General features: G+C 37.0%; 3 protein-coding genes across 7 annotated transcripts in view; 2 read left to right on the forward strand and 1 right to left on the reverse strand.

Moving 5' to 3' along the window:
- LOC139951869 (dynein axonemal assembly factor 8-like) overlaps positions 1-3,139 on the forward strand; it is a 28,709-nt gene extending 25,570 nt beyond the window's left edge. Inside the window, exon 23 of the mRNA XM_071950941.1 lies at positions 1,237-3,139. Within this exon, the coding sequence (XP_071807042.1) occupies positions 1,237-1,308 (72 nt within the window). The 3' untranslated portion in view covers positions 1,309-3,139. The remainder of the gene's footprint in view (positions 1-1,236) is intronic.
- A 729-nt stretch (positions 3,140-3,868) lies between these two features.
- LOC139951868 (uncharacterized) overlaps positions 3,869-24,488 on the forward strand; it is a 53,389-nt gene continuing 32,769 nt past the window's right edge. The window contains exons 1-11 of one of the 4 annotated variants that reach the window (XM_071950939.1): positions 3,869-4,008; positions 14,283-14,333; positions 15,015-15,187; positions 18,493-18,589; positions 19,774-19,836; positions 20,788-20,849; positions 20,963-21,024; positions 21,500-21,579; positions 22,031-22,243; positions 22,685-22,930; positions 23,880-24,062. In XM_071950939.1, coding sequence (XP_071807040.1) covers positions 14,310-14,333; positions 15,015-15,187; positions 18,493-18,589; positions 19,774-19,836; positions 20,788-20,849; positions 20,963-21,024; positions 21,500-21,579; positions 22,031-22,243; positions 22,685-22,930; positions 23,880-24,062 — 1,203 coding nt within the window. In that variant the 5' untranslated portion in view covers positions 3,869-4,008; positions 14,283-14,309. Of the gene's footprint in view, positions 4,009-4,030; positions 4,260-13,483; positions 13,633-14,282; positions 14,334-15,014; positions 15,188-18,492; positions 18,590-19,773; positions 19,837-20,787; positions 20,850-20,962; positions 21,025-21,499; positions 21,580-22,030; positions 22,244-22,684; positions 22,931-23,879; positions 24,063-24,488 lie in introns of those variants that run through there. The other 3 variants (XM_071950937.1, XM_071950936.1, XM_071950940.1) reach the window with 3 other exon arrangements.
- LOC139951872 (uncharacterized) lies at positions 4,784-13,338 on the reverse strand. 2 transcript variants are annotated; one of them, XR_011787845.1, is made up of 6 exons: positions 13,209-13,338; positions 10,371-10,422; positions 9,624-9,822; positions 9,182-9,372; positions 8,117-8,224; positions 4,784-5,222 (listed from the first exon to the last, which is right to left on the reverse strand). XR_011787845.1 is itself a non-coding variant. In XM_071950945.1 (5 exons), exons 3-5 carry the CDS (start codon positions 9,747-9,749, stop codon positions 8,188-8,190), a joined length of 354 nt encoding a protein of 117 aa, XP_071807046.1. In that variant the 5' UTR covers positions 9,750-9,822; positions 10,371-10,422; positions 13,209-13,338; the 3' UTR covers positions 4,784-8,187. The 2 variants fall into 2 exon arrangements, 1 of the variants encoding a protein (XP_071807046.1); XM_071950945.1 differs by having other exon boundaries at positions 4,784-8,224.

The following is a 24,488-nucleotide window of genomic DNA, read 5'->3' on the forward strand; positions in this document are numbered from 1 at the left end:
AAGAATTGACTAGAGTGGGATTCAAACCAACGACCCCCGGGTTAACTTGCCGGCGCTCTTTTTTTTTGGGGGGGGGGGGGGTTGAACAAAGAATTGACTCGAGTGGGATTCAAACCAACGACCTCCGGATTAACTTGCCGGTGCTCTACCTACCGAGCTTTCTTTGTTCAACCCCAAAAATCAAATAATTAATAATAAAACATAGAAGACAAAGGAACAAAGGGTGATAAGAGGAGGGCACCAGGAAAAAGTTTATGCTTATACAGAGACTCGACCCTTTATGATATAAATTAATTGGTTTTAGTTTTATAACAATAACAGTGTTGATTGATGAAATGAAAGTACAGTGAAAGGTATAATGCATATATACAGCAAAATAACCACAAAACAATGATCGTGGCCGACGAGCGAATAAGAGCACCGAATTCCAGCTTTGGTGTTTCAGCGGGGTGTGGCTTGTTGGGTTGCGGGGTGTGGGTTTTAGTCCCGGTTGTGACACTTGTGTCCTTGAGCAAGACACTTTACCTTAATAGCTGTGTCCTTCAGATGGGACGTAAAGCCGTTGGTCCTGTGTTTTGTGTGTTGCAATTAAAAGAAACCAGTGTACTGATGGAAAAGAGAAGGGGTTCGCCCCAGTGTTCGTGGTGTTATTGGCTGCATATTGTGCTGCAATACCTTGTAAACCATTACATGGTGCTAGAAAGGAATCAGTCTTATAGTTCAAACATAGCCTCACATACATTGCAGGAAAATACTGGATGTTAAAGCCATTAGACACTATTGGTAAATGTCAAAGACCAGTCTTCTCACTTGCTGTATCTCAACATATGCATAAAATAATAAACCTGTGAAAATTTGAGCTCAATTGGTTGTCGAAGTTGCGAGATAACTATGAAAGAAAAAACACCCTTGTCACATGAAGTTGTGTGCTTTCAGATGCTTGATTTCGAGACCTCAAATTCTAAACTTGAGGTCTCGAAATCAAATTCGTGGAAATTTACTTCTTTCTCGAAAACTACTCCACTTCAGAGGGAGCCATTTCTCACAATGTTTTATACTATCAACCTCTCTCCATTACTGGTAATCAAGAAAGGTTTTATGATGATAATTATTTTGAGTAATTACCGAAAGAGTCCACTTCCTTTAAAGCGCCTTGAGCGTGACAGAGTGACGAATCTGAGTGCTATGTAAGAAGCCACTATTAATATTATTTGATTTTGTTCTTTTTGCCAACAGGCAGCAAAGCATTTGGAGTTTTTCTTTGATCAGCTAGTACCCCGCAGCCAGGGTGAAATCATTCCAATGTAAAACGTGCAGTAAGTCCATAGAGGTATATATAAGAACTAGAGGGCACACTGGCCTATATACGCGCCCAGGCATGCACCCATGTGGCCGTTTTGTAAGTTAACAAAACAGCCCGCGGTTCTCCTTGCAGTCCCGTCGCATTTTGTGCAAGCAGCATCACCATTGCGCCCTCTAGTTCTTATATATAGCTCTATGAGTAAGTCCCATATAATAGTCTTGTTGCACGTTCCGTATCAAGAATACCCCAGGGTTTTACCGCTTACCCCTACTCTTGAGCCTGGGGTGGCTAATCCCTGGGGTATAACTATTGACTGGGGTAGATCAGGGCCAAATTTCATAGAGCTGCTAAGCACAAAAATCTGCTTAGCATGAAATTTCTTCCTTGATAAAATCAGGATAACAAGCCAAATTTCCACGTGATTTTCAGGATAAGCAAATGTCAATAGCTGAATACTAGTAACAAGCAATATGCAACAAATGGAAATTTGGTTGGTAATCCTGGTTTTTATCAAGGAAGAAATTTCATGCTTAGCAAATTGTTGTGCTAAGCAGCTCTATGAAATTGGGCAAAGTGATCTAAGAGTGAAAGGGCCATTAAGAAAGAGGGCTGGGCTTTCAATTTACAAGGGCAAATACTCCGTCCATCTTTATATGAAAAATATTTCTCTGCAAAAATTTCTCTGTGGTTTTAGGTGGAGAGTAAGTTTTGATTCAGCACAAATACCAGAGATGCAAATAAATATCTGTACATTTTGTTTTTGTGGCGTAAGATAAATATTTATATATATATGAAGACAAAAGTGAGTTCTAAATATTATTGCTCTTCCGTCCTGTTCTATGAAAGTGCCTTTCTGGTTATATAAATCCAGATATGTGATTGACACCATTTTGGTTTTTATGATTAAAAAGCCTTGATTTATAAGAAAATTTATTTAAACTTTAATGACTATTTATTTCCGTCCATGAAGGAAAATGTTTGAAAATTGAGTTTATTTAAAACTTTTTAAAAGTGCAAACTGTCCATTGGTTCAAAAACTTCACAGCATTTTATGTAAATTGATTTCAAAGATAACTAATTGGTTCTTACATTTGTAATGCGTAGTTGATAATTATACAAGAAATGTGTTTGTAATGTTTTTGTGATAAACAATAGTTTTTTTTCTGTGAATGCATTCCATTTCCTTGGTTAAAAAAACAAAACAAAAAAAACTGAATTCTCTAAGTTGATTAAAGTTTTTTAAATTTTTTTTAAACATTTTGAAAAATGGTTACAATAAGTGAAGTAGTGAATCAAAATGGTCCGGTTTTTCAAGAAAAACATCGCCCACCGTCCAGTTTTATAAAAGAAAATATCTGTTAAATTTGTTTTTGAAGGGACATTTTGTACTTAATTTCCTGTCAAGTGCCTATAGCTAGCAATATTGTTGAAAGTAACATACTATTTCTTAGGTGACAGATGACAGATTGGTTTTGTAGAAAGTTATAATATGTTTCTTTGATTAATTCATAGAAATGTCACTTTCGTTGATTTATAAAAGAAATGTTGAGTAAAACAAGTACAGCATTTGTAAAAACAAAATTAGTTGAAAGTAAAAACTGACTCCATCCACTATATTTGGTACTGTAATTATGATTCTATATTTGTTTTTGATGACATGTTTTGGGTTTGTATTACACTACCCTTTCTATAATATTCTCTATTCTGTGAATAATTAGTTTGTTGTATTGAAAATGGATTGTTAAGAAGTTTTTTGTACATTTCATTCAAGTTATTGAACATTGTTTTATGTATTATATTTGTAAGATAATTTCGGATTTATTTTTTAATTGTATTATTGCTTGAGTTTGTATTTGGTTTGTTACAAAAGAAAAAAAATCACACGCCCTGTTTTCCCAGAATAAAGCTTGTGTTATATGACTTAATGTTCATTCTGTTTCTGTACTTTTAAAACATGTTGTGTGTCATGGCAGGGCATGAAAGATTCAAGGTTATAAAGCCGGTTCATTCTTCTAGCGAAAGTGATACAAGCGAAAGTGTCAGAATATGCTGCTTGACAAAATTTCTTTGCTAAGCAAAAATTTAGTCGGGCGCCAGTCACAACAATGTAAACTTATTTCATTTTTGCTGCTAACCTGTTTCTGTTAAGAAATACTTCTCTTGCTTGGCAAGTTTTTGTGCTTTCACTTTGTACAGGCTATATGATGGGCCATGGTGGGAGGGTCCTGTGACTATAGGATGGGGGCGGGGCTAGCTGGAAGGCATTTGGGGGGGAGTGGATGGGCTGAAGTCCTAAAGTTATAGGCCACTGTTCACTTTTTATCCTGCTTGCAAACATCATCCTCATTTTGAAAATCTTTGCCTTGATCGAGGGAAATAGCTAAAATTCTCCTCGAGGGAAAAGAAAACGAAAACTGAAGGTGCAGACGATAAAAAAACTGTTTGTAGAAAAATTAAGCGGGCGCTTGATTTGTACCCAAACGTCGATACAATGAATATTATTCACTTATTTTCAACTCATGGTTAGGGCCGGCACCCGACTAACTCTTTGTGAATTCGAATGCGTGCAATACTTAGAAAATTGTGATCGCGCAGATGTTTTATTCGTCTTTAAATTCCCAACTACAAAACATCATATTTTCAAATGCAGACGTTCTTAACAGTAAATTTTGCAAGCATTGAATTCTCAAGATAAAGTGGACTAGGTGAGTGGTTGAATATTTTGTTAAAACTGTGGCTTTGGGAAAAAAAATTGGGTAAAGGAGGAGGGGCATGGATGGAGAGGACGAGGAAGGGAAAGACGGCCCACGTTGCACATACCACAACGTTGCACATCATCACACACACAACACAACGTCGACCGTCCCCAATGAAAAGTTCACCACAATTGCACAACCTGACAACGTTGCAGTTTTATTTTTGTGGCTCGAAGTGGCCGGGAAGGTGAACCATGGAGGTAGAATAAAGGTTTCCACATATCACCCTTCCACCTTTTCACTCGATATGAAATACTCAAAATAATTGATATTAATTTTTGTAAAAAGGAGTGAGTGAAAAAGTGGTGGCGTGATACAGAAAGACATCCAATTGTTGTGTTGTTTTGCAATCCCCCATAATTCCATAAAACATGATAAAAACGCATGATCAACTATGCCAACTAAAAAGATAGTGATGTGAGAAATAACTACTCAACATGATTGTGGTTAATGTTTTTAAATAGACCGATGTATGTTAAAGCCATTGGTCTTGGACACTTTCGGTACAGAAACAGGAAAAGTTTCCGTATGGCGCCACCACTTTTTCATTCGAAATAAAATAATATAGTATCTAATTTACCTGATTGATATATCCCTTTTTGTAAAAATGAGTGAAAAGGTGGTGGCGCCATACGGAAAGTTATCCCAGAAACAAAAAAAGTTCACAGTCGAGTCCAGATGAGATTTACAAATAACTTACACTTACACTTTACAGCACAGGGTTTACAGAAGGTAATGGTGAAAGACTTCTCTTGAAATTTTATTCCATGAAATGCTTTACTTTTTGGGAAAACATTAAAACAAAATCAATTCTCGATAGCGAGAATTTACATGCGTAAACAAGGGTGGGTTTTCCCGTTATTTTCTCCCGACTCCGATGATTGATTGAGCCTAAATTTTCACAGGTTTGTTATTTTATATAGAAGGTGTGACACACAAAGCGTGGGCCTTGGACAATACTGTTAACTGAAAGTGGCCAATCGCTTTAATAAAAGAGAAACTAAACAGCCAAACAAAGTGGGCTATACGACGTAGAGCTTTGCTTAGCCCTAGTCATAATAAAACAGAAAAATGCACCTTCTGAACTTAAATTCACTTAAATTCAATAAGAATTTTTATTTACATCTTTTTGAAGTTGTTTTCTCTTCTGAGCATCTGAGGACCTGCAAATGAAAATATAAGTCATTAATAATACTAACAGGCCTATTTAAAAAACTCACAAAATAAACTGTGTGAAAAATAGATCAATATTATAAACATGATAGTTAGTAGACAGCTAGAGCAAGCTAACAAAAACTGAATGAAACAATTGCCGAATATGAAATTTAACAACAATTATTAATGGACGTAACTGCACATTTACCTTTCCCTCGTCAATTGATTGGCAATTTATTTTGCATAATAAACATGAAACTCTTCCGACACTCCAAAGTTCAACATAGGCCCCATCTATTTATAGCATGTATAGGTAGGAGTCCTAAATATAGGACGCTTGCAAGCTTGCTTGGGACGCTTTGCAGAACCTTCACATCGGTGCACATTGTTAGACACTTAACGCGCTGCGCCATGGGGCTATGAATGCTATGAAATTTGTATAATTTGTTGTTGAAATAATGAAAATTGTCAAATGACAAGGATTTGTTGTGGTTTAATACAATACAAATTTATTTAAATACAGGGTAGTGCCAGAATATAAACGCTAGTTGAAATCTGGACTGTTCCATTTAGTTTAGGCCAAGTAAAATAAATAACATGCTGCTCGTCCGGAATTTTTGAAAAAGTTGGTGTTATTTGTTATTTTAATTTTTTTTTTTTTTGGATCAAGATGGCCACCATGTCTAAGATGGCCACCATATCGTATTTGAAGATGGTTAATGGTTTTATGAGTATGTTCTGTATGTCCTTAAATTCTGTGTGTGTTTCTGTGTCCATTTTGATACATTGTAATTATTTCTAAAGAGTCATTCTTGCATCTGCTCAAAAGTTATTCTGTGTGCGTGGCATCACGTCCTTGTGCAAAGAACTGTGGCATGCAAACCTAAAAGAAGGGCAAAACGTTTCAATGTAAAGAGTTTCTCATTATGCGTTGCAATAGCTATTCTTGTAGGCCTACATGTAAGAAAGATGATGACATCTGCTCAATAAAAATAAAGGGTACATTTGAAATAACTATAAATAATATTAATAATATATTTTTGTTTAAATAACAAATATAAAAAAAATCGGTGCGGCCGCCAAAACTGAGGCGGGCGGGGACGAGCAACACATTATTTATTTTACTTGGCCTTACTCAGATTTGTCGGTTGAAATGCAGTAGGCCTATAGGGGTGGATTTCACAAAGAATTAAAAAAGACTAGTCTTATCTCGAGATATTAGGCCGAGTTTAACTTCGGACTAGCCTTTAGGTTTTAATAACGCCTAGGACAAGTCCTAAAGTTAACATGTATTTTGTACATGCCTCCACTATTTGTATATTGACATTCACCCAGCTTTCAATGCATGGTTGTCACACAACACAGGCCAACAATCTACTCACTGTCTGCCATTGCTTCAGGCCAACGGTGTGTGTTGATTGGTGCGTGTCTACTATCATGTTGACTAAGAGGGTGCGCCCTGCACATGGACTCATAAAATGTCACTTTTTTAGTGACCAAGATTAACATAACAATAGGTTCAGATTGTCCTAGAGAAGGAGTGCGCTTTGGCGACCCCAACCACAAACTGTTTCTGACGTCATAACCAATACGGTAACCGAGCTCACAACTCGGTTATCGTTCAGTCTGAACAGCAGAACCAACGACCAACAACCGGCGAAGCAGTTTTTGGTTGGGGTCGCCAAAACGCACTCCAGGTCATGTTTAGTTTTTGTAGTGTTCTAAAAGGGTGTAGGGAAACTTAATGTCACTGCCTGTGATGCTGTGTCTAAAAGACCTTTTCGCAAATATCCATTGCACAAGTGCTTACTGTTGAAAGAGGCGTATGCTGGGCCCAATTTCATAGAGCTGCTAAGCACAAAAAATTGCTTAGCATGAAATTTCTCCCTTGATAAAAACAGGATTACCAACCAAATTTCCACATGATTTTCAGGGTAGCAAACAACAGCTGAATACCAATAACAAACAATATGCAAAAAAATGAAATTTGGTTGGTAATCCTGTTTTGATCAAGGAAGAAATGTCATGCTAAGCAAATTTGTGTGCTTAGCAGCTCTATGAAATTGGGCCCTGGTCTACATAGCTAAACTTGAACGCGAGCTAGACCAGCATGCAACTCATTCCATGCCTAATGCGCACGTATCAAGTATAAGTTCTATATCATTTGCTTGTCTTCAAATCTTGCAGATGCCCTTCACTAAAGCAACAAAATGTGCATTTCATACGGAAAGAGCCCTAAAGAAAACATCTGCCACAGGAAGGAAGGAAGATTCCAGGCACAATTTGTTGCTTTTGTGATGTTATTATAGTGTGCAGTGCATTCAATTGCTCTTGGTTGCTTCACAGAATGTAGAAATTGGTAGACTTTCCCTTCTGCACACTAATTGGTAACAGGTTCTCATTTCATTCTGTAACTGAAATCTGTCAGTTACAGAGTGCAGAAAAATAGACTCTAGAAGGGAAAGAATGGCACTCTGCAGAATGGACATAAGTTTTGCTGTTTGTCATTGGGTATAGGTTAACCGATGTTTTTACTGTTCGTAGAGTCTACAGTGCAGTACATCATGTGTTGATTATGTTCCATTCTGTAGTGTTAAGCTAAGAATGTGTACTGTATTTACACGTGTGAATTTACCTGTATTACTAATGGAGGTAGAACTTCCATTAGGCACCAACCAAGTGCAAAAGATCTATTGTGTTATAATGCCCTTTGGATCGGTCTGATATCTAGGCCTAAATGCATTTCAATGCCTCATTCACATTGGTAGCATAAAGCACTCGAAGCGTCACAAATTTCAGTTTGAAACCACACAACAAAAGTATTCACAGTTCATGCCTACAGTTTGCATGAATGGTTAGTGTCAAAGGTCATACTATACAGCAGGTGTTAATGCAAACCTACTGGCTCTAGACAGTATTGAGCAATCATCATCATGGGCCAGTACTTTGCAAACAGTAGACCTTTACAAACACTCATTGGTTGTTATTGTTGTTAACGCTTGCTGATGATCTGGAAAGAAAGAATATAAATACAGGTTCTTGTAGTTGAATTTTATTCATATTTTATTCAAATTTAAAGTATAAATTGTACCATGGTTCCTTCTCTTTGTGATTTTAAATATCTCTTGTTTGAAGTATTGTTATTGCAAAAAAAATTAATTTGTTTGCCAATTTAGCATTAGTGTCATGTACGTTCAGCACTACATGTAGCAGGCCAGGAATTAAATTTTTGAGCAGCCAATTTAATTTTGCAACAGGATTTGAAAAACTGCAGGGCCCAATTTCATAGAGCTGCTAAGCACACTAATTTGCTAAGCATGAAATTTCTTCCCTGAAAAAAAAACAGGATTACCAGCCAAATTTCACTTTGTTACATAGTGCTTGTTACTGGTATAAATTTAGCTTTTGTTTGCTTATAAATCCTGAAAATCTCATAGAAGTTTAAGTAGGATTTGAAACTTTGCATGGTGGAGATAAGATATAGAAGAGTTTGCGGTAACACCATGTAATAACAATCTCTATAATGAGTTGGGGTGGTTCTGAAAAGAACTGTTGGGTTAACTCGACGTTTCGATCAGTATGCTCTGATCGTCTTCTGGAGAATGCTGGACTCTGATGCTGCATGCTGACCGAAACGTCGAGTTAACCCAACGGTTCTTTTCAGAACCACCCCAACTCATTTAGAGATTGTTATTACATGGTGTTACCGCAAACTCTTCTATATCATAGAAATTTGTTTGGTTAACCTGTTTTTATCAAGGAAGAAATTTCATGCTAAGCAAATTTTTGTGCTTAGCAGCTCATATGAAATTGGGCCCAAGTCTATGGGAAGCTTTGGAAGGAACACCAAGTCCAAGACTAGGCAACAGAGGCTGTGGCCTCCCTGTAATTCCAGGCGTGATGTAACTGTAGGTCACAGAGGGTAAAGGTTCACTAGGGCTCAAATTTCTAGACAAACTCCACTTACAACCCTTGGCAGGCCTCAAAATATCCCACAGCACCAACAGCAATTCCCTGTGCTTTTGTTGTGGTGCTCTCCATAGAGGGAGAACTTGCCCGAACCTCCCTGAACTTGCTGTGCCCCTTTTTAGAGAGCGAAGTGAAAGGCCTGCTGCCTGCCGCTCTGCCGCCAACTTGGGCTCTGTCAGTGACATCCATCTGGAGAAAATTGGAAAGTTACTTGGAAAGTTGGACAGGCAAGGCTTAATAAGAATGTATTTCTTATTTCACACATCGTAAACAATTTCAGTCACAAACTGTCAACATTTCAGACATAAATTGTATTTTAAAATCAACAATATTGATTCAGTACTGATTGATATAATGTGTACTATCACATGAAACTCTCATTGAATTTAGACTTTGATTTATCGAAAGTTAGTTATTCTAAAGATTTCTTAGTTAGTTACCCTCTGGTCTGCCAATTTCGTTGGAATCTCACCACACCTGCCACAGTCCTGATATCTCACCACACCGATTCCTAGTCCCAGTACTGTTGCAGCTCTGTTGCAGCGATGCTGGTACACACTGTGCATTTGCACGGTGGACCTGTACTATGTGTAATTGACTGGAGTTGCATATTTAGGGTTTTCCCCCAACCAAGTAATCCTGAATGAGAATGTTGATAATACATACGATATGATATTCTATGCACTGTGTTTACGATTTGACTTTTTAGAAGTGTGTGGGATGATCTTTGACGGGGTCGAGGAAAATAGTTCATAGTGCACAAGTGTGTTTTATGTGTTTTGTAAAATCAATGAACTACGTGCGAAGTTATTCATAGATCAAGGGGCGTCGCCAAGCTCTGAAGTTATGTTAAATAATTACTAAAATGACTTTGGGGAAAAAAAATTGGCGGACAAAAATGTCATCAACACAACTGGTTAAGGTACAAATGTACCATTGGTATTATGTCTTTTTTTCCGTCTGGTTACATTAAAACAAAAGAAGATTGATGTGCCAACTAGGTGCACTCCCCTCCTCCTCCCTTAGGCCCCCCCTTGGATATTGTGTAGGCTCAAGTTCAAATACTTCATTGAGCTTTCATTCATGAAAGACTCTAGAAAACAAGTTAGGATTTGAAACTCTAGAAAACGTTAGGCCATTAAATATTTTCTGCATAAAACAAAACTGTCAGAAAAATTTGTACTTACTGTTTTTTCAGTTGTTTGTGTATCTGTTCATCGCCATTGCCACCATCTCCGACTAAAAATAAATAAAAAACCCACTGATGTTTACTGCTAATTGACTTAACAGGTGCCCAATACGCCACTTAAGGGAAACACATTTACAAGGAATGTTGTAGGAAATTTGGTGAAGCATGTAGCACTCAAGTGCATTGTCCACCACTGATTGGATAGAGTGAAGATATTGCTCCAGCCTATTTGCATAATGGAATTTCCCAGAAGTGGTGCAAGAAGTGGAATTTCCCAAATTAAACCAGCCCGGTTACACAGAACAAAATGCGACAAAATGTCTTCACAACAACATGTAAGATGACGATATACATTGTTTCGACATCTCATGTTCCGAAACACACCTACGCTACATTTATATGTTCCGACTCCCCTACTTCAGACTTAAGAATGTTCTCTGACACCTCAAGTGTTTTTTCCTAACCCTAACCCTCCATTACTCAAGCATGTATTAAGTTTTGGGTTTTCGGAACAGGGATGTTGGAATAGTTTCAGTCACCAAAATGAACCAGGTAATTGTAATGGTGCGACGTGCACTTTACTTTGCGTACAAGTTGTGTTTATAATTTAATAGAACTTCTGCTCTATTGAGCGCTCCGCAAGTTAAAATGAAAGCGGGCCCCGGTGAGTGGTGGTTTAATACGGGGAATTCCCACTTTATGACATACTGGGAAATCCCACTCTTCATGTATGCAACATTACATGTAAGTTGATAATCGTAGCCACACTAGTCAATCAGATCACAAATAAGCCTACACAGTACTCGTATGTGCCATTGTACACTCTCTCTATCACATAAATTATGTAAATCACACACATTAGTGATTGGATGACTGGACCACAACAAAATGTAGCAAATTTCCCATGACAACAATCGCCGTTTATTTATCAATTTACATAAAAGTATTGAAACGGTGAATTTGGCAGTGGACACTAACCTACAGGAGGCTTTTGTGGATGCACGTTTACATGTATCTGACTGAAGTAAGCACAAAAATGTGCTTAGCGGTAAACAGCTATGAAGTTGGCCATGTACAGAATGTCACTGTGACTTTCTAAGTACACTACATGAACAACTTTGTACATGTTGTATAATGTTGTACATAGTGCACACTGTAATAATTCAGGAGGCCGGATGGCTGAAGATTGAACTTGAATATATGCTTTTATTACTGTATCTCATTTACTAAGACAGTTAAGTGTGTATCGCCTTAAAACATGGCCGCCTGCATACAACATTTACTTGTTACACACGGCCTCGTGAGGGCACTCTTCTAATAACAAGCTGTATTACAACACACACTGCACAGTGCAGTACTTTGAAGTGACAAGATTCTCAAAATGCACTATACTAGATCTAAGTTTTTATTGCTATTTATTTTCAGAATCGTAATATCAAACAGACCCTTTATCAAACAGACCCTTTAATCATACTTTATAGATCTATCAATTCAGTACTCTGGACTTCACTGTAAGTAAATAACATTAGAGCATGTACAGGTTCATTGTCCAGATTGTTTGTAAAAGAGTCCCCTTGACCCCGCACTGTTTTCTTTGGTTCACAATCCCATGACTTCCTTTAGAAACTAAATCTATTTTTATAAGAAAAGGTTAAACTTATGAAATGTAAATTAACAGTAAAATTGTGTGATCTCAGTTGCACTGTGCACTTGAACCATGCTGATTCCAGGCCTAACAGTATCACACAACCTGCGGATCAGGCTTGTCAGGTCATGCTATTGTTCTATTATTCCCTTTTCTAAAGCATTCCTCTGAATATTTGATCCTAGTTGAGCAAAGAAAAACTTAATGGATCTTTGTTAAATAGCCCCACAGGGCTCCACATGCAAGCCCAGATTTACACACCCACTATGTTTTCTATTGTTATTGCCAAAATAGGGAGACAGCCAATTTTGGGCTAGATAGCTCAGTTGGTAGAGTGGCGGTAAACCGAAGGTTGCTGGTTCAAATCTCGCTCTAGTCAATTTGTCTTTGTTCAACCCCAAATTGTTTCAAATTTACCAAGTCACTTTACATTGTGGTTTTTAACTTGATAAACAAACAAATATATGCGATGAGGCTGTAAAACTACATTGTACAATATCGATTCCCTGCTTTGCGTTACAAATGCTCTGTTATTATCAAAGTACTTCCAATGTAAATTCATACAAACCAACCTTTCACAGGCAGCATCATAAAAACGCCCACAGACCAGATGTCATTTAAATATTGTATGTTTTGGTGAATGGGTTTTCAACCAAATGATAAAGATCAACCAGGGTGAACTTAAAACAACAATGAATGTTTTGCATTTGTGGCATTCGTGCAAAGTATAGATCATGTGAACTGTGTTTACAATAAGTGTGACCTTTGAGTATTCTGGCAGGCACAATACTGCACAGGACAGGTCATAATGGGAAAAATTTACATTTTGTGTCATAATTTCCACATAAATCCAAGAATTATAAAAGTAAAAGAGACAAGTTTTGAGATGTACCCCCTTTCACCATATCAAAAGTTGATAAGAATTAGACGGTGCTATCTCCATAAAATTGAAGATTTTATGGTTTCTTCCATTAGGCTGTGTACAAATCCTGCCTGCAGGAAGTCCAGGCTCTCTGGCTCTTTTGTAAGCGTGTGATGTCACCGGTCACATCGTCTATACTTTGCCCTTAAGATAAGATTCCCCCAGGCTTGACATTCCCACTGTAGTCTGATTGATTGATCCATTTGTCCCTCGTTGCAAAATTCAGAAAAACTCTGATAAAATAGCCTTTTAAAGTTATTAAAACTTACAGTTTACCAATACCAGTAGTTTAGCCGTTGTACTCCATAAAATGTTACTACTTTTGTTTCCAAGGACCAAATACATTGTAGTATGCCTGGTTTCACCATTACACTCATAAACATTCTCGATGGAGGTAATATACATTGTAGGGTATAAAATGTGAACATGAATAGACTGTGTATGTATGTACAGTGTACACCACACCGCGTGTTGTAATAGGGGAATTCCCTTGTATCAGGGGCAGATTGCAACACAAACATTACTTTGTTAATCAAAAGGGAGGGGATATTTTGCAATACTCAAATCATTGCTATAGATGTATGCAAGACAGGGAAGAACTCAAAATATCCAGCAAGGCAGACTTACTTCATGTACTAAGCGATAAATTTGTGAGTCATTCTCATTTTTAGAAGAAAGAAACAAAAGTCATGGGTGAGCAAAGTTAAGTTACTTTAAAGGGGAAGTTACGTCATGTGTTCCCTTTAATATCTTATGTGCACTCTGCTTGTCTTTATTTTAGTTTTTTTAGTATTTTAGGACTTTAGTTTTGTAATGAGTTGTTATTGATTGATTGATTGATTGATTGATTGATTGATTGATTGATTGATTGATTGATTGACTGATTGACTAGTGAATTGTTTGTGTCTTCTATAAAAACAATGTTTTGTTATTTCTTTTTATAATATTTCCTTTTTTTTAAATTTATATTTTGTGGTGTTTGCATTTGTTCTGATTTGTTTGTTTTGTGACCTTTTTAGTTTTGTTTCTATATTTTGTTTGTAGTTTTACAAAATATAATAACCTAATCTGTTTTCTTCTTTAAGGGTCTTTGATATGTCTCATTGCATTTTTAATAATCTTGTCTGATCTTTTATGTTTCACAGTAACCGCCTCAATGCACTTTACACACATTGCGCAATGTGGTTTCATATCCTGCTTCAACACCAGCCAAAGGAATTTCATTTACGTTTTTGAGCAGGACTTCTTAAGTGTTAAATAGGATTGAATTGAAGTGAATAGGATCTAAAGGTGTGTATTATAAAAACGACAAACTGAAAAAGTTTTCTCCCTCTTCTTTTCAGAATTGTGATAAAATCTCAGAAGAAACGATGGAGGGGGTTTCTCTATCATTGGTACGTAATCTTTTTAGTTTTTCCTCTATGGTTTAGGCCTATTACTTGAATTTCTTTATTTATCTATTTCTTATTTACCCTGTGGAAACCTTTAAGATAAAACACTGATTTTCAAAGGTGCCCAGCAGTAAAACAGCTAATTTCATTTTAGTTCAAATGTAAACGGTAACTTGCGTCAAACTCTAAGGCCATTGTACAGACAATACTCACATCGCTGATTAATATAATTCCCAGTGATGGGTAATTTGACAGCATTGTAATGAATGACAAGTTATTGTTTATCTTGCAGTGATGTCTCCCATTCCAAGGACTAGACAGTGTCATTCAAGAAACTGTTGAAGACCCACTTGTTTCCACAGTGATTTTTATATTATATAAACTGTGTTTGAGGCATCCTAGCGTTTTGCAACCTCTGGAAAAGGTGCTCTGTGAATGCCAGCTTATTGTTTTAAGAAACTTCTGAAGACCCACTTGTTTCATTGACAGTGAAATTTTGGGGCATCTTTGTGGTAGATTTGTTGGATCTGTGTTGGACACATACTCGTACTTTGCAACCTCTGCAAAAGGCATCCTACAGTAATGCCAGCTTATTGTGTCTTTAGATCAAACTGATTAAAACAAAGAAATCAAACCAGCCGACTTTAAACATTTTCCACTATTTTTTTTTTATGACATTTTCAGAACTCTAAGGAGTGTCAGCAATGGGTGAAAATCACAGGCCTGAAGACAAAATATGAGAATCACATAAAGACAATGAGGATACGTGTGATGGGACCACACCTTTTCGGGGAAGAATTCCTCCCCTACAAATGGCAGCTATGGGCGGAGGAAGCCTCACTATCAACTTACATAGAGTGAGTTTCAGTTATTAGTATTGTTATTAATATGGGTTTTCTCAACCAGTTTCAGCAAAAGCCATTCATTTTAAAGACATTACAGAATTGTTTTTTGTTAACAAAACAGTTGCTGGCAGTGTAAGCACTTTATATAATCCACCTCTTACATTATAAACTGACAAACCTGTAGAAGTTTGAGATCCATTGGCCATCTGGGTCGGAAGAAAACAGTGAAAAAACGACTACACATTTACACGTAGCATGACATCCATTCGAAAAAAAGAAAAAAAAAAAAAAAAACACTTGGGTGGAGCAATAAACTCCAACTGGAAATTAGTTTTAATATTTGAAACACATTTTTGAGATTTTGTCACATTACTTCAAAGTGAAATATTTCTCAAAATATGCTTTCTTGTTATCTATAAAAAGCTGCTGTAGGTATTCTACCCAATAGCTTTTCCCCACTAGTTTAAAAAATACACTATAATGTAGGTTTCATCAGGCCTATATGCTTCGTTTTTGAAAGGGCAAGGGCATCATTGCCACCACAAATTTCAGCATTTCAAGGGCACCAAAACAACGACCAGGGGGTAGGGAGGCAATGGCCTTCCTTGCATCAGTGGAGTATCAGACCAGAGGTTCTTGTTAATTTATGTAAAAGCCTGATCGCACACCCCTTAGGCAGTTAATCAGATTCTAAGTTTGTCACTGTTAGTTATAATCCAGTTCAATCTAAAGCACTACTTTGGTTTGTAAATTGTATCGGGTTTCATACCAACAGCAAATCTACTGCAGGGCTACCAACTCTCCCTGATTCTGCAGAAAGTTCCCCGAAAATAAATCAAGATTTCCATGTTCTGAAGAATATTTTGGAAAATCTCCTTATTGTAGTACAAAATCTCCCTGATTGCAAGGTGTAAATATTGGCAGCCCTGCTACTGAGTCATCTACCTTGGCATTGTGATTTTTCAGTTTTGTTCAGATTTCAGCAGAATTTCCTCAAAATCTCATCAAAATCTCCTTGAGCCTTCAAATTGTCTTGAGAAAAGTATACCAAAGGGAGAGAAAAACTAATGTGTCAAAACCTACAGTTCGATCTTTCTGGTGATGCACTGGTCTGTAAATTTCTGGAAGTCACTGGGGAGGTTCTGGGTCTATAGACTATATAGGAAGAACCCCAGTTAATCGTATTCTAAGTTATTCTTTAAAGTGCTGTTCACACAACAGCAATAAGGAACGTTACAGAATTGGTAAGAAACAAAAATCGTGAAGGTCTCAGATTGAAATATTATTGACTGAAATGTCATATATGTTGAGAAATAAATCATCTTATTTCTTGTTTTGTGTTTATTGCTCAGTGAGCGACTGAGTGTTTTTTCCCCATTTTTTCCCCCATTTTTGTGAATCAGTTTTTCACTATTTTCTCGGTATTGGATGGCCGATCAATCTCAAACTTCTACAGGTTTGTCAGTTTATTTATATGGTGGATTACATAAAGTGCTTACACTGTCAGCAACTGTTTAGTCAGCAAAACTAATTCTGTAATGTTCCTTAAACAATAGTCCCTTGCTTTATTTTAGCATGGTTATAATAATAGTATAAGGCCAAATAAAAAAAATACCAGATGATCGTCCCCGCCCGCATCCTTTTTGGGGGCCGCATTCTTTTTTTACTATTTACTATTTTTCAATTTTTGTAGTAAAAAATCTAACTTGATGCTCTCGAGTAAGGCCCTCATCCTCCTCTTTTTTGAAAAATCCGGACGATCAACTGGTATTTTTTGTTATTTGGCCTAACAATGGTTTGAGAAGATTTTACAAGAGACCTTAGACAGTACACAAATCATTGTCCTTTCACATTGCTAAATGGCTCTCTGGTGAAAGCGACTATATTCATGTAGTGTTCATTGTGTTGTGAACAAAAAATTATTATTGACGTACTTTCATACAAAGAGGAAGTGTCCATTGTAGTTTTCAAAGGCCATTCAGTTGAGCCTTTGTACAGCTGTAACTTGTGTAAAAAAAAAGGTTGTTGTCACTGAGGTATTTCGCAATCCTGTATGCCTCAGCGGGACTTACCCTTCTGTAATGCTTAATCTCAATTCAATCCAAGATATAGCTATAAGCCTTTATGAGGTATGCCGGACGTGATACGTGCGTCACACGCAGCGACTGATGCCACGCTCACCATGTTTGTGGTCATTAGGTTTACGTGTAAATGCTACGTCGCCTAAAATGCGCACTTCACAGAATAACACACGTTCTATTTCAAGTGGTCAATACGCACAAATTCACCCAAACCTTATAGTGTTGTAGCAGTGTGTCTGCCATACCTCAAAAAGGCTTATTATTTCCACCCTGAACTGTACATAAAAGAATGCAGAAGACAATTTTGTGGAAGCATGATCCTAATGAGCCAAGAAGGCTTATAGTGGACGAGCATGCCTTTAGAAGAAGACATAAAAAAACGGAAAATAAAGGCTTCATGAATTTCAAAATGACATAATGGCAGACCGCGACGACAGGCGGGGTTTTTTTTGGTTTCCCTTTGTGATTCTGAAAGAGGTATCTTTTACCTTACTTCCTGACACACGGAACTGGCACAGGATATTGGCGTGCCCATTATCAATGTAAGCCAGCCATACATGCTACCAACCACATACTGGGGTTGACATACAGCATTTATCTAGGTCTAAATTGCTGTTGTTTCCAAGAAGGTTGCTTGAAATTTACTCTCGAAGTAACTGCCTTGGTAGTTGACTGATAAGGTAAAACATTAACATGGCAGGATTTATCTAGGCTTAAATTGTTGTTGTTTCCCAAATGGTTGCTTGAAATTATCTTTCAAATTAGCTGCCTTGGCAGTTTGACTGATAGAGAAAAATATTAACATGTTTAGAAAACATAAAGCATGGAACACATTTTTTTTGTCAACTACACAACAACACTCTTTTGTTTTAAAGAGGTAAATTTTACAAACTCTAAATAATTCTCGCCTCATGAGATGAAAATTATTTTAATCATTTGCAAACGTATTTTCATAACATTGTTTTACTCATTTCTCAAAAACTACAGCATCTCAGTAAGTAATATTTGAAGGGAAGCTTTCCACTATCATTATCTTTAAACCCTGTAAGTTTAATGTAAACCTGGACATTTTGAAAAAGTACCCAAATCCTTTAGATACGAATATATTAGTTACCACAGATAGAGTTTCGCTTCGCAATGTTGGTTGGAATTTATCCCAAGTTTGAAAAAAAAGGGTTTAGAGTTGTTATATTGTGTAAAGTTACATTTTTAAAATTTATTTGTTTATTTCTCCAGCAAATGGTTAGAGGTGGAACCAGTTGATGTTGACGAATACTACAAAATGGACTACTTGACTGATGCTATTCAGTTGGTTGCTAATCAAGTTTCAATTGTAAGTACATGAATCAAGCACATGTCTTAAATCAGGGAATCAATGTGTGGTGAAGAGGTTTTCAACTAGTGGTTTAATCCCAACGAGGCCTGGTTGTTGATAATTTACCGAGACGAAGCAGGGGTGGCTAAAGACCAGTAAAAAAAAAAATAAACACAGCGCGATCCTGACAATTACATACTCACTGCTCTGAAAATTGTTGACCCTGAGAAGTCTAAGGTCACATTGATAAGCAACTAGTAACCCAGGTTGAAGTTATCTTTGTTTCCAGGATAACATGATATTCAGTTGGTAAACAGTCAATAGGCCTTGAGTTAAAGGCAGTGGACACTATTGGTAATTACTCTAATAATTATTATCAAAAAACCTTACTTGGCAACAAGTAATGGGGAGAGGCTGATCATAAAACATTGTTATAAACAGCTCTCTCTGAAGTAAACTAGTTTTTGAGAAAGAAGTAATTTTCCACGAATTTGATCTAGAGAATTCTAAATTCAGAATTAGAGTTTGAGGTCTCGAAATCAAGCATCTGAAAGCACACAACTTTGTGTGACAATAGTGTTGTTTCTTTCATTGTTATCTCGCAACTTCGGCAACCAATTGGGCTCAAATATTCACAGGTTTGTTATTTTGTGCATATGTTGAGATACACCAAGTTGGAAGACTTGTCTTTAACAATAACCAATAGTGTCCAGTGTCTTTAACCCACAGTATCGACAGCAATTGCAGTGGTGCCCTGTGCTTTTGCTGTGGTGCCCTCTAAAAAGTTCCATTACAACTTTAAACTGCCCTCATAGAAGTTCCCCTTACCAGAAAAAAAAGAGCATTAAAAAAATCCCCACCTTTTAAACAGAAAAAAGAAAAAATCTTTTTAATCATATTTCAATGTGAATACCCTATAACAGGCCTGCCGTCGGTTTCACAAAACTCTTCCTAACTTAAGATTAATCATATGACTTAGGACGAGTCCCAACCCTGCACTGTAGCATGCAGACCTTACGATTAATCCTAACTCTTTGTGAAATCGACGGGTTGCCCTTGTCTTGGTGTTGGTGCCCTTTCAAAAATTCCCCTAGACTTTAAGATTTTCCAATTGAAGAGCCCTTTTCAAAATGAAAATGGCCTTGCCCTCTCAAAGATGTAGTATGATCTTCCTCTATTAAAATGATGTTTTTGTTTTGCAGAATTTACAGTCAAATGGAGGGGATTTTCAACGTTTAATGGATTTAGTAGTAAAATTGAACAAGGTAATTAAATTCAGTTTACTACTCTTACATGTACTGTGTGTTAAATACAGAATGAATCTCCAGTCAATGCTCAACTAGGCACTGGCAGTAAGGACTGTGTTATTTTTTATCTTTATACCCTAAGCTTACACCGATATGTAATAAGCACTGTTCGTGTATTGACCCATTTCACCTGACGTCATCATCAGAAAAATACTGGTGGGCAATTTCACTGTGTGTTTTTATATATTAACTCTATGATGCTGCGCGTTATGCAGTAAAGTTGACTAAGTAAAGTGTGCATTTTGGGCGATACTGCGTTAATACACGTAAACCTAACGGCCCACCAACATGGTGAGCGTGGCATTGGTCGCCGGGGGTCAATACACTGTACTCAGTTGAGTTGGTGGTAAGGGTAAAAAAACAAATTATACTCTTTTATCCCCAGTGCAAACAAAAAGTGCTTACTGGTCACGAAAACCAAGATTGCCTCAAAAGTGCTTAGTAATTTAATACAGAGCATTTATATAGTGCTTTACAAAGAACAAAGTACAGGAAGCGAGATCAAATAAATGATTAAACAAACAAAAATATAAACAAATAAACTTGCCTTTTTAAAACCTGTAGACCAAGTATATTATCTTGACAAAAAAGTAAAAACACATTTACCCTAGTACATTCCAGTTCATGTCCTGGCGAGCAAGATACTACAGTGACAAGGCATTTAATATGTTGTGTCATAATTCCCACATCAACTCAAGATTCATAAAAATTAACAGGTGTTGCATTTTGTGGTGCCCCCCCCCCTTTCTTCATATCAACAATTACAATTGTTGAAAACTGTTGATGATACAATGTATATTGCCTGTCTGTTTAATTTCCAAAATAACTATTTTTGATTTGCCCTTTCTCTTTGTTTTCCAATAACAAATAAATTGTTACGACTCTAACAGTTTTTCGTTTTTTTAACAGGTATCAAATTTATCCGATGCGAAAGAATTAGCAGAAGAGGAAGTTGTTTTTGAAAGACTTTGGTGAGTAAAATCAGACAAGTTTGGAAGGAGAAAAAAAACACTTGGCAAAAAAAGAATGAAGCGAGCACAAATTTTTGTCAAACAATCATCCATAAATTCTGCTTGTTTTTCAGGAAACGTCTCCCCCCTGCTGATGAAGATGCAAAAGTAGCTCTAATGATAGCTGTTTATACTTGTAAGTAACACTGCGATGCAAAGACACGGGACACTATTGGTAATTGTCAAAGACCAGTCTTCTTACTGGTGTATCTCAACATGCATCAAATAACAAACCTGTGAAAATTTGAGCTTAATTGGTTGTCGAAGTTGCGAGATAACAATGAAAGAAGAAAAAAACTGTGGAAGTTGTGTGCTTTCAGATGCTTGATTTCAAGACCTCTAATTCTGAAGTCTCGAAATCAAATTTGTGGAAAATTACTTCTTTCTTGAAAACTACGTTACTTCAGAGGGAGCCATTTCCCGCAATGTTTTATGTTATCAACAGCTCCCCATTACTTGTTACCAAGTCTAAGGTTCTATGCTAAGAATTAATTTGAGTAACTACCAATAGTGTCCACTGCCTTTACTCCCATCATCTTCAGTAATTGAGGTTGAATGTTCCCCAGGTAGTTTAGAAAGTTTACACCTGTTTTTTTTTTTTTTTTTGACAGATATACAATTTGCTGGCGACACTGTTAGAAAAAAAGATTTATTTGGTGAAATGACGTTCATAGATCCAAGGGAGAGAAAGGTACGTTAAGTTTAGAAAGTGGTTTTCTTTCCCAGAAGCAGATCCAGTGGGTGGCTCCGGATAGGGTTACAAACGTAGGTGGGGGGTGGGGCTTGACGTCTGGACTCCCTGGACTCCTCCTTGCTCTAAAAGAATGGCGCAAGGCTCTGTGCTCTTCTCCCAAGCACTCAAGTTTTTGTGTTCAAGTAACAGGTTAAAAAAACAAACAATTGTTGCTAGAATTAACCGAAATAGATTTTTTCCCATTCCCCATGCCGAATTTAACCGTCCTATGATGTCTAATGAATGGCAGAAAACTTTCACACTCAGTTGTCTCAAAACACAAGTTTTCCCGTTAGTAAATTGCTTATAATATGCCTTTTCCCTAATAACTTTTTGTTATATCGTTTCTTCCACAAACACAACGAAATAGGTCAGCTTTATTTCAGTATCTATCTTTGTGCCCTCACAGATCGTTGAAGAGTATAAGAATAAAGGGAACGACGAACATAAAAACGATCATTATTCAAAAGCGGTGGCGCAGTACAACAAAGCAATACGCATTAGCCGTTATGACCACAATCTGTACAATAATCGTAGCTTGGCGTTCCTCAATATGAAGAGATTCAACCACGCCCTGATGGACGCCAAGAGGGCGCTGATAATAAATCCCAACTCATCAAAGGTCAGTAAACTTTTTTAGACAGAAACGTTTTTTAGATTCAAATTTTTGTAAAGTTTGGTAATTGTCAAGAACTAGTACTCTCACTTGGTGTATTTCCGACATGTGCTTAAATAACAAATTAGTTAAAATTTGGGCTCAATTGGTCATCGAAGTTGCAAGAAAAAAACCTTGTTGCGCAAGTTTGTGTGCTTTAAGATGCCTAAAGAAAGGCTTCAGGCCTCAAGTCTTTCTCAGATTCAAATATTTGAGTGAGAAATTACCTCTTTCTCAAAACTATGCTACTTTAGAGGGAGCTGTTTCTCACAATGTTTTATACTATCAACAGCTCCAAGTTAGTTGTTATGCTAACATTTGTTTTGAGTAATTACCAATAGTGTCCAGTGTTAGTAAGATTGTAACAGGCGTGGATTGATGTTGATTTTGTAATTTGTCCCCATCCAGGCGCATTATCGCTACTCCCAGGCTTTATTTGAGCTTGGTTACATCAAGCTGGCCCTCAAATCCAACTCCTTAGCGATAGAACTCTTCAAGAAAAGCTCTCACAACGACAGTAGCGTCAAGGATCTAGAAACACAACGGATGAAGTTTGATGAGAGGATTAATGCAACACCTTGTCTGGATGATGTACCGGACCTCGTTGACCCGTCCAGTTCAGATTCTGAGTTTAGTGACACGGAGCAAGGGGAGGTGAGTGGTGCATTTTAGGGTCTAGTTTTATAAGAGCTAGATTGTTGTGTGTATTGGGACACCCTTTGGGTCACCAGGGATTAATTTTGTGAGTTGGCAAAGTGCGTAAAGCCTCTCCCCATATTATGGATAGCACACAGACTCAGAATGTAGTGATATGGACCACGGGAGGTGGATGGAAAGCTTCAGGTATAGTTTCATAAGAACTAGAATGTTGTGTGTATTGGGACACCCTCTGGTACACCAGGGAGTAATTTTGTAAGTGGGCAGAAGGGGCTAGTTTGTACAGCGGTCGCTTCTTGCCAAATTATATTGTAATGTTTTCCACATGACTAGAATCAAAATGTTTAAAGGAACAAAATTACAACGCAGTTCTAACGCATAAAATATTGTATTGCTTTGTTTGTCGTGGTTGTTTTTTGAGAAATGGTATCTAATTTTTTTATCAGTAGAGCAGACTTTGATACACAGCAACAGAATTGATAGATATTTATCGGACTCAAAAGTCAACATTGGAACATTGTTAATAAAAGAAAAAGATACTGGATTGAAAAGCATGAGAATGCCAGACTGTTCCAGTCATGAGTTTAATGGCCCAGCACTAAAATCTTTGGCCTCGGATCTGTGTAAAGTTTCAAGCTCTGGTGTAGAGCTTTCTTTTGCCAGTTATTACTTTGCACCCTCCTGAAGACCCTCATGTTGGAAAAGTTTCTTTCAATGAGGGTATGTGTTTGTTTTTTCTTACCTTTGGGTACATGCAATATGTAATGCTTGTTTCTACAGTTAAAAGAAAACATGAAAATAACGTCATCTTTGTGTACCCCAGATGTGGGGCAACAGATCTACGGATCACGGCATCTATTTGCTTTTGCTGGGGTTTATTGGCTTGTGTTTTGCTTTGTACTGTTACGCAAATAAAATAATAATGATAATGCTGTTCTTCAAACAGATTGAATATCGAAGAGGTGTTATAAAGGAAAATCAAAATGTTGGTCGCCACAAAGTTTTTTTGCCGGAGGACACAAAGGCTGCATTGAAGTTTCCCAAGAAGCAGCGTTCAGACAGCAACAAGAAAGAAGAAAAGAAGGCTAAGAAAAGGAAACAGAAGGAGATGTCAAATGAAGAGAAAAAGGTGAGATGTAGATAGTATTTTTTACATGTGAGTAGCTAGCCATGAAAAAAGAGGAAAAGAGAAAACCAGGCAAGCATATAAAGAGGAAAAGACAATTTTCCTATACTTTTGTACACAGTAAGTTAAGGGAAAAAAAAAAAAATCAAAACCAAAAAAGACGAAATCTGCTGAAAAGAGGAAGTCTCACATGGCTGCTAGCGATCTTCTCGTCAAGAGAACTCAGCAAACTCCCATAAGGGGATAGAATTTAAGCTGGCGACAGCCAATAAAAACATTGTTTTAACGACTATATATGAATTGCACAAATCTAATTGTGCTTCAGTAACTAGATGACAAAACTTATTCTAGTCATTGTGAAATCAGTGGTTAGCTTGGTAGGATTCAATAATACTAATAATACTAAACAAAGTATTTATATAGCGCCCT

This window comes from Asterias amurensis, chromosome 19, assembly GCF_032118995.1.
Source record: "Asterias amurensis chromosome 19, ASM3211899v1".
Lineage (NCBI taxonomy): Eukaryota > Metazoa > Echinodermata > Asteroidea > Forcipulatida > Asteriidae > Asterias > Asterias amurensis.

Coding starts and splice junctions, on each gene's coding strand:
- LOC139951872 (XM_071950945.1), bottom strand. CDS start 9,749: ATGCACAGTGTGTACCAGCATCGCTGCAACAGAGCTGCAACAGTACTG. Junction 9,373..9,623: donor CGAAATTGGCAGACCAGAGG/GTAACTAACTAA, acceptor AATTTTCTCCAG/ATGGATGTCACTGACAGAGC. Junction 8,225..9,181: donor TTTGAGGCCTGCCAAGGGTT/GTAAGTGGAGTT, acceptor CTTTCTTTCCAG/ATCATCAGCAAGCGTTAACA.